General features: G+C 47.5%; 1 protein-coding gene across 1 annotated transcript in view; it reads right to left on the reverse strand.

The window, feature by feature from the left end:
* The window catches only part of TMEM260 (transmembrane protein 260), a 33898-nt gene extending 24706 nt beyond the window's left edge, over positions 1-9192 (reverse strand). Inside the window, exons 1-3 of the mRNA XM_069018568.1 lie at positions 9033-9192; positions 3988-4019; positions 3073-3221 (exon numbers count right to left, since the gene is read on the reverse strand). Coding sequence (XP_068874669.1) covers positions 3073-3221; positions 3988-4019; positions 9033-9180 — 329 coding nt within the window. The 5' untranslated portion in view covers positions 9181-9192. The remainder of the gene's footprint in view (positions 1-3072; positions 3222-3987; positions 4020-9032) is intronic.
* Positions 9193-10348: the final 1156 nt, after the last annotated feature.

Consider the following 10348-nt stretch of genomic DNA (forward strand, 5'->3'; position numbering starts at 1 on the left):
CTACAGCCGCACTCGCTGAGTCCTAAAAACATAAAGCAGCTCCCCCCTCCTTCAAAGCAAAGATGAATTATTTGCCTCAGTTACAAGCAGTCCGAGAAAACTCTTTGTAAATGGCATTTTACGATAATTACAAGCAATTTATTAAGACTGTGCAGAGGGGGGGAAAAAATCCATACTCGAGAAGTAACTCAAAGGAGCAAATGGCTCGTTCAGCGATAGTCTGGATTACTGACAAAAGGGCTTTCTGCACCAATGTGCTTCGACATAATTTTGCTTCGAGAAGAACAATCCAGGGCTTTAAAAAAATAATGTAATTAAATGAATCATTTCATATATTATAATATAATAAAATTAATAAACAGACACGATGCGGCGGCTGCATCCTCTCGACCCCAGCGCTGCCTGTGTGGAGCATCCCGCCAGCCATCACCTGGCAAAGGAGAAATCTGCTCAAGGAATAAATTCCACCCTAATCCCGCACGTGCCACAACATCCCAAACACCACAGAGGGAACCACGACTCTTTTCATTAAGCAATAAAATTGTCCCAACCTGCCGAGGAATAAACTCCGGGGAAATGACTCAAACAAAAAGAATCAATGGGGAAATTAATAAAAAAAAAAAAAAGGGAGAGATTTACTGTACGGGGATGCTGGGAGGGAGGGAAGGAGGCAAAACCCCGTGTGAGGGTAAACAGCAACCCTGCCTGGCTGGCGGGGAGAAAAGAAAGGTTTTAGAGGTTAAGTTCAGGTCAGACGACAAATGAAATTGTAACAACCCAACTGACATTGTATAATGTCTTCTTCACTCGATCAATAGGGCAGCGTCAGCCCCATTTCCATAGAGATGGCTTCCTCCCCGCTGAAGGGTGGCTATTGTTTGAGCAGGCAGATTTGCCACTTGAACCGTGGTGCTCCCGAAGGATGTGTACTTCATCAATTATTTGTACTCCTAACATCTACATATTTTCATATTAACATCCACGTTTCGCACGGCGAGAGGAGCAGGTGCTGATTTTTCCGCTGGTACTTCGTAGGGGTCACCCCATCAGATAATTTTATTTCAATGCAAAAAATAAGGGGGGATTTGATAGACCCGTTTAGTCTCTCTGTGAGGACGGACAAGCCCGGTTTAAAACACACCACATCACCCCCAGACAGCTACAGCTTCAAGCAGACAGCGCCAGTGAACACCTTCTAATTTTTTTTCTTTTAAAAGTAAATAAAAAAGCAATTTTTTTTTTTTTTTTGCCAAATGAACGGCACAAAAAATAAACCAGTTTTAAGACGCTTGAAAGGAAAAATGTAACATTGTCATTTGGAAATAAAACTTGACCCTACAGTTATTAAAAAAAAAAAAAATCAATTGCTGCTAGGCTGAATAATTGATCCTGCCAGTATCTATGAAATAATTTCTGTAAGCCCTAATAGTTTTTTATCATCTCTCGCTTCCAGGTTTTCCATTCCTTTGTGCAAATTTTAAATTTGACAGAAGCGCTGTCTTCCAAATCCAATTCAACAACAACAAAACACCCAAACCTTCAGAAGCGCTAAAGTAATTCCCAAAATAATTCTCAAATTTAGCCTGACATTTCTCTCCTGTATCCCTATTTCTCTAAAGGAACGATTGCATCATTTCCAAAGCACAAAGCGGGCACCCAAGGAACTGTCACACCGTGGTTCCAACTAAAAACTGGGGAAGATCTTCCCAGTAACTGCAATAACGGGAATAACCATCATTAAAAAAGAAATCAGAACCCAATATCGAAAACCTTTAGCAACTCCTTGCAGGAGTTTTTCACAGAATGGAGTTGTACTCTGACGCTGTGCTGGGTGCTGTGCACGGGAGGGCAGCGCCACTTCCAGCTCCCCAAATAGGCTGTGAAATACAGGATATTAAATTAAATAACGCTGACTTAATCACATATATTACCCACCAGTGAAAGCAATCACCTTAAATGCCTACAGAAATACTTAGGAACTAGTCAAGCAATTCCAGTAGGTGTGCTTTGGAGCTGATGCTATGTGCAAGGTGATGTGCAAAAAGCAACTCCTCTTCAGCAGAGGAAGATGCACCTGGGCAGATGAACCCCATGGAACAAAGCTTAAGTGAGCTCAGGGCTCTCAGGCTCTGCAGAATCTGCTCCCCTGCCACCTCCCCATTTATTCCTGCTCTTATTTCTAGGCTGCTTTCACTCCCTGGAAGGTTTTCCTGAGGGGTAGCTCTGGAAACATGTGGGAGAAAAGGGTTTTTGTCAAAATAATCCCGGTCAGGAAGTGCCCCGTCTCATCCCGAAGCGCCCCGATACCATTTGCATCCTCAAAACGTGCCCTATTTTCCCTGCAAAAGAACATCAGAAATTGTTTATATGGGCTGCCATAATCCTCTCAAATATGGGTCAGGCTGAGGTTAAGAGCAGCCAGAACTTGCACATCAAAGACGAGCAGGGTTAATAAAACCCCACGACCACGTGCGCATCCCGATTGTTCCCGGTCCTCCCAAGGTGAAAGGTCTGGAGAGAAGGCTCCGGACATCCCCTCCAGCCCGGAGCCACTGCAGGGAAAGGCAGGGATGCTCTCCCTGGTCCTTGGGTACCACAGGCAGGCAACTGCCCATCCGCCTCCGCCGGGAGCTGCAATTAAACCAAGTTCACGGTTTCCCGATAGGTGATGCTCATCCTGTTAATTTAAACAGACCATCTGCATCTTTCGAGAACGACAAACTTCATTAGTTCTGGTTAGTTAAACCGAGCGGTGATTTGTGATAATGAGCCTGAACAACCTGTCACGGCTGGGCAAGGGAAAGGGTGCACTTTTTATTATTGCTATTATTATTATTTAACAGAAAAGAAAGGGGGAAAAAAATAAAGAGGGGGAGGCTTTTGTGCGGGAAAGAAGGTCAAATTCAGATTAAGTTGCTGTTAGGTTAATCAGAGGAACTAATTAGGGAAGGGGGGGGCGGGTGGAAACGCCGGTCCGAAGGCCAGCGGGGAGCAGAGGGAGCCTTCGGGAACGTCCCGAGGCGCCGGGGAAGCACCACGAAGCCAAGGAAAAAGCACCCCCGAGGACTTTACCTGAAAACCGTGTAAAAAAGCAAAGAGGCGGCAGCTGCTCCCACCAAGCCGCAGAGGAGATTGACTCGGAAAGCGGGGGAGCCGACGGGCAGCCCCGTGGCCACTTTGGCCAGCAGCGTGAACAGTGGGTAGCCGGGAGGGTGGGCGACCTACGGACAGAGCGAGACGGGGTTGGAAAGGGGGGAAAGGCTGGGGATGGGAGAGGAGCAGCGCAGCCGGGGCAGCCCCGAGCGGCTCCTCTCGCCGAGCCAGCCCCGGTGCCCATCCCAGCCCCGGTGCCCATCCCAGCCCCGCAAAGATTCCCTCCTCCTCCTCCTCCTCCTCCTCCGTGGATCTGGCCCCACGCCTCGCCCATAATAACGAGGCGGCGAGGAAAAGGAGGTGCCACGTTTCATTAGCGTGCCTTAAAGGGCTCCTTGTTTGGGTTCACAGTATATTAGGGTCATTCAAAAGGCTGTTGTTTTTAATTTTTTTTCCTCTTTTTTTTAAAAAGAAAAAAAAACAGCTTCTCAACTATTTTATTGGTTAGCAAGTTGAAAGACCACACTGCTATCGGATTACCACCGCGCTGACAGTCCTAAGGTCTTGCCTAAAGGGATCATGCACCATAATAAAGTTTATTAAATAATAAAACTTATTAAAATTGTTAACCCGATTTATTTTATTCTCCCCAGCTTATACAAAATTTGGGTTGATAATAAGCCAGCTACTGTATATACAGTAAAGCCTTTGCTTTATAATTTAGTTTAATTGGATTTAAAACTTGAAGTAAATTGTCGCGTGCTGTACTTATAAGTTAGTAAAAACTGTGGTTTGAAAATAAATTAATCTACTTTACTCCATGCTTAATTAAACTTCCTTAATTCCTAAAACTGTTAATGAGAGCATTGATTAAACAATAAAACTAATACTTACTCCAAGCTCATATGCGGCTGTGATCAGCTCCCCTGTGAAAAAATAATGTAAAACCAATAATTACTATTAGGAAATGACACTCCTCCAAAGTTTTCAAAATCCAAATGCTTGCATTGGGGTTTTGCATTAATTTGACTGGATAAAACTGTAAATCTGTGGAGATTTAACAGCATGAAATTTTCTAAGAATATTTTCTCCCTCTGATGTCATTGCACAAAATATCTTTTGTATGTTTTCGCGAGACTTTTATGAACAGATAAGTGAAAATATAGGTAGGCTCGGGCAAAGAATGGCCTGAGATACTCAAAATGCAGACGTTTGTGTATGTGTATTTTTAATTTAAAACCATCTGACTCAATAACTTTCAAGCACTGCAGTTTGCAACGCCTAAGCTGCATTGTCTGTTCAACAACCCAGTTGCTTCTCATAAAAAAAAAAAAAAAAAAAACCAAAACAGAAAAAAAACCAAAACCAAAAAAAACCCAACACAAAACCAGAGCTTTACAGTTTTTAAAGAGGAAAAATAAAATCACTGATCGTGCAAATCTGCATCCATTTATCTGGGAATGCTGCTCTCCCTTGATGTTAAAGCAATTCTGCTTCACAAGTAACTCCTTTACCTGTCAGTGAATGCTGCACCTTGTTCCCATTAGAAACACCATTTAGATTTTGCATTTTGTTTGTATTTTATGCCAGGACAAATAACTGCCACACAAAGACCCAGTCAGCAGAGCAGTTGGCATTTTTAGAGCACTTGACACTGGAGCGTTTTGCAGCAACCACTCCTGAACATACATTGAATATATTCAATAAGCACAACACATTCAGGGATGAAAAAAAAAATTAAAAATTACAGCTGGTTTCCCTTCTTTCCCTCAAATTCCATAATCCAATTTTACTGGTCCTGCTAATTTTGCAAGTGCCAAGGTCGTGGCAGCTTTGTCCCATCATTAGATGGGAAAGACTCAAACAAAGGGTGCCGGTGGCTTTAAAAGCTAAATTAACAATATTTTAAATTTCTGTACAATCACGTCCTCACCACGCCATGCAAAGGAGGGGGGTTGTACAAATGGCACCTTTAAATCCTGACACCACCAGTAAATGGTGCATTTTAAAAGGAAGATGCAAGTCAACCCATGGCAACTGCTGCAGAATTAGAGCTGTGGCCTGGCAATGACTGGGGCCAAACCTGCCACTTCCTGCACCAAAATCTCTCAGATATGGAGTTTCCTGCACTTGCAAACACTGGCTATTTTTATTTTAGGAAAATTTCACCCTATTGCAAGGCAGCCCCCCAACAGCAGATGTGATGAGAAAACCACACATCCCAATTCTGAGCCCTTCAGTGTTCAGCAGCTCCAACATTTCCAGGGCATGGTGAGGCTGGGAAGGGACCAACCCTCCTGCACGCAGCAAAGGATGATGATAATAAAGGAAACCCTAAATTTGGCATTGTGGGGGTTCCCCAGTGTGCAGCAGCTGGTGATGCCCATGACCCATCACATCCCAGGGATGCTGTTCCCAAGCCAGGCATGGATTCACCTCCATTAAAGCCCTTCTGGGACACAGAAATATGTGCATCTAAAACAACAAAAATTAAAGTTCATTCACACTGCTGTGACATTCATATCAAGGGCAAGAATAACCCCAAAGAAATACAGCCACAAATCAACCAGGAAGCTGCAAAAATAATATAAATAAAACACTGGTGGAGGCCACTGCCAAGCTCTGAAATACACCAGCACAACTTTGCCTTGTAAGAATTAAGGAAAAAAAACAAAAAACAAACAAAAAGACCTGCAAAAAATAAGCTCCCAGGCTGCAGGCCTGTTGAATTCCATTGGGAAAATCAAAATAAGTACACAACACCCACTACTCTGGAGAAGGTTAATTCTCCACCTCCCACCCACACACCTGAGCATCCCTTACAGCCTCCACAGGCTGGAGGAGTGAGGAACACCAATATTAAATAACAAAACACACAGAGGAAGAACTACAGCACCCACAAACTTGGTTTTAATGTATTTCTTGTAAGACAGAATGACCTGTGACATCTTCAGACACTGGCTCCAACTGAAGAGTTCATTCCCTCCAACTCCACAGGGCCAGGAGTTGGACTCAGTGATCTTCGTGGGTCCCTTCTAACTCAGAATATTCTATGACTCCTGATGTAAACAAGTTTCTGACTGCCCAACCTGACTCCTTCACAAAGGTGTTCAGGCAACAGGCCCAGTGCTGCCTGAACTCTGATTTATCCCCAGCAACATTCAGAGCTGATGTTTGAAACATCACAGGGAACATTTGGCCGGTTTCTTTCTTTTTTTTTTAACTTTATTTGATCCCTTTTTAAGCTGTTTTAACATCTGTGGATGTTTCTGACGTATAATTCATTCTCCCCCTGTTATTCTCTCATTCATTTCTTTATTCTAACACTAAGCAACACGAGCAAGCTGGCAGTGGAAATACCGACTGCCTTTGACGCTTTTGGATTACTGCAAACTTCAGGAACAATTAAGAATATAGATAGCTTAAAAAATAAAATAAAATACTAGGCTCCCTGCCTGAAAGCAGATACAGCAAATCCTTAAGCAGCTCTTTACCCACACAAGTAGTCTCAGGTTTTTCGGTGGCACAAGTTTGAGCTCCACGCTCAGGCACAGGCAAATCAAACACCTCGAGCAGAGCCATGCACAGACATTCCAGAGACTCCAGCTGGAGCATTCCATGCTCAAGCCATGAGAAACCAGGGGAATAATGCCAAAAAAAGTCCTGACACAATGTGATGGGACACAATGCTGGCTGGGACAGGCACAAGGGGACAGCAGGGATGAGCCTGTCTCTGCACAGTGCCAGTAAACACATGGAAGCCAGGCAGCAGATCTAGAAGAAATTTCAAAAAAATAAATAAATAAGGAGAGACAAGGAGTGAGGTCACAGGGCTGGTCAGGGGACACTGTCCTGAGAGATTCCCTCTAACAGAATTCCCTCTAACATGGGTTGCTGGGAGCCTGTTAAAGCACCCAGACCCCAATCCTGGGGCATCTCTCCGCTTGCACCCCCGTTTGTGGCACAGCCCCAGTTGGTGTCCTCGATATCTCTGGCCAAAGTTACTGGCAGAGGAGCGGTGCACAAAGAACCAGGATGCCTTTGGAAATTAAGCAAGGACCAACCCCCTTCCTGCTTCCAAAATGGGATAAAACAACCTCAGTAACCTACGGAGAGTGGGGTGAACCCATGTGCTGTTTGGTTGCTCGCTCTGTCTACTGGGATAATCCACATCAAACAAAAAGTGAATCCCAGCATTCAACCATCGCATCATCAGGAGAACCTGCATCCCTCTCTGCAAAGGCTGCTAATGGTTGCATCCCAGAGGGAAAACCTAGGCTCAAGCACAATTAAAAACCAGGTTCCTGAGGCTTTGTGCAGCATAAACAGCTCAGAGCACAGGGTGCTTTCCACAGACAAAAAAAGGGCAAAAATTATAATAAAAGACAAAATGGTAACAACTGTAAATATATCAATCATGGCATATTAATTGATACACCCAGCCTGGCCAGTGTCTCTCTCCATACATCCTGAGCCTGTAAAATACATGCATTCATTAAAAGGCTGTTTATTGAGAAGGAATTTCATGCACAGCTTGGACTTGAAACCACTGATGGCCAGGAGGCACAGAGTTAAACAGAGCCACTGAGCACTGCTCTGGGATGACAAGTATCCTGGATGCTTGTTCCATGCCAAAAAAATTACCAACACATTCCCAAGAAAATCCAAGCCCTCCTATCCCCAAACCACACACGCAGAACCAAAGTATTTTTTAAGCAAGACCAGATTAAACCAGTAAAAGCACAGCAGGACCAAACAGGAGAACTTTGTCCCAGCTGTGGGATCAGCAGTGCCAAACACAAAAATTCAGAGTCTGACACTGTCAGGAAGCTGCACTTCCAGACAGGCAGATCCAAAGATTTCCCTGCTGCACAGGCCAGGGAAAGTGATGGCACAAGCAGTGACAGCACATCTGGCAGGATGGCACATCTGTCTCCTAAAGTCACCAGCTGTCCCCAAGGCCCCCGGCTAAATCCTTTGCTGAAAGGCTCAAATACAGGCAAACTATTATGGGGTGGCCCAAGGGCACCAGCCCCAGGGGGGACCTTGCTGTGCTGACCCCACTGGGCACTCGCCCTGGCCCCGAGGGGTGCACATCCCAATGCAGGGTGTCCCTGCTGCACCCACCTGTGGGGCCAGTGCCCCTATAGGGAGCTTTAAATGCACCAACCCCAGTGGGGTGAGCACCCCAAAGTGGCTGTACTGCATCAGCGACTACGAGGACTTAATGGGAGCAGCAGCCCTATGGGGTGACAGCAGTGCACCCATCCCTAAGGGGGAGAAACCCTATGGTGTGACAGCAATCATATGGGGGTGCCAGCAACACACCAGTCCCTATAGGATGAGCATCCTTACGGGGTGACAGCAACCCCCTGCAGGGACACTGATGCCCCAGTCCCTATAGGGTAACAGCAACCGTATGGGGTGACAGTGAAGTACCAGCCCCTATAGGATGAGCATTCCTATGGGATGACCGCCAACCTAATGGGGTGACAGCAATGCACCAGCCCCTCTGGAGTGAGCAACCCTATAGGGTAACAACAACCCTACAGGGTGACAGCAATCCTCCAAGGGAGACAGCAATGCACCAACCTCTATAGGATAAGCATCCCTATGGGATGACAGCAACCCTATGGGGTGATAACAATGCACCGGTCCCTCCGGAGTGAGCAACTCTCTGGGACGACAACCCTAAGGCGTGACACCAACCCTCCAGGGGTGACATCAGTGCACCAGCTCCTCCGGGGTGAGCAACCCTATAGCGGTGACACTGATACACGAGTTCCTGTGGCGTGACAGCAACCTCATGGGGTGACAGGAATGCACCAGTCCCTAAGGGCTCATCCCCCCACCCCGCCCGCCGAAGGCTGACGGCGATGCACCAGCCGCTACGGGCCGAGGGTCCCCACCCTCGCCGCTGGGGCGACCCGGTACGTTACCCGCATCCCCGCCGGGCAGGGCGGGCGGCAGCGTGGCCGTGTAGAGAGCAGCCACGGCAGTGCCCAGCGCCCCGGCGGCTCCTCCCGCCCCGTTTCCTATCCCGATCCCGGTCCCGATCCCGGTCCCGGTCCCGGCCCCTGCGCCCATGTGCACCGCCACCTTCCGGGTTCGGCCGCGCGGGGCGGGCGGGCTGTGCCATCCACCGCCTCGCGGGGGGTGCCTCCCTGTCCCGCTCGCCTTCTCTCTCTTCCCAAACCGCCTTCTGGGGACTTTCCTTATCTACAGCTCTCAGACAGAGAACAGAGAGAGCCGCAACCCCGGTGAGGCGATTCAGCGCGGCCTCCGGCTCTCTTCTATCCTCCCCTGATGAAAGGAGTTGGTACAGCCGGAGGGGGCGTGGCGGACAGTGAGTGCGGCCGGGCGGCCGGGCGGGACCAACGCCCGTGGGGGGGGACGGGGCGAAACCACCGCGGAGAGGCGGGGGAGAGGAGGGGACCGGAGCGCGTCCTGCCTCTTCCTCGCTCCTGGGATCGTCCCTTCAGGACGAGGTTTTTTAAGGATCAGCACCTTCTGGCCGCTCTCTGTCGCATCAAACCCCTCCTCGGACAGTGCTGGGTGCAGGCTGCAGCTCCCCACCACAGCCCCAGTGTGCTCGTACACAGATAATAAATATTTAACCCCAGGATGGGGTGGCAAAAGATGCTGGTGAAGGAAAAGATTGAAGGTGTCAGCACACAGAATATTAAAAGCAGCGATTCCCGCTGCGGGAAGTAGTTAAGGAAGGCAAATAACATCCCGAGACCTATCGATAGAGGACTAAAACACATCTGTGGAAATCATTATGGGATTGTACGAAAGAGCGGCGAGGCCATACCTGGAGAATTGAGACAGATTAAAGAGAGGGTTTTGAATACAAATGAAAAAGGTATAGAAGAGGGTAACGAGGATAATAAACAGCCTCATGGATTAGATCTAAGTGGAGACGTTAGAAAATTAGGTTTGCATTTATTAAGGAAGAAAGAGCAGGATTAAGGGCTGACACAACTGGGGAAACACACGTCGTGTTCTGGGGGCTGGAGAAGCTGCTGCCAAAGGGCCCTGCTGAAACAGCGGCACAAAACCCCTGGAAGATGAAACCAAGGAAGGCATTAAGGGAATTCCGAGGCCCCCAGCACAGGAGGGACATCAACCTGTTGAAGCAAGTCCAGAGGAGGCCACCGAGATGATTTGAGGGATGTGCTGTGAGGAAAGGCTGAGAGAGTTGGGGTTGTTCAGCCTGGAAAAGAGGAGGCTTTGGGGTGACCTCATTGTGGCC

This window comes from Aphelocoma coerulescens, chromosome 5, assembly GCF_041296385.1.
Source record: "Aphelocoma coerulescens isolate FSJ_1873_10779 chromosome 5, UR_Acoe_1.0, whole genome shotgun sequence".
NCBI lineage: Eukaryota > Metazoa > Chordata > Aves > Passeriformes > Corvidae > Aphelocoma > Aphelocoma coerulescens.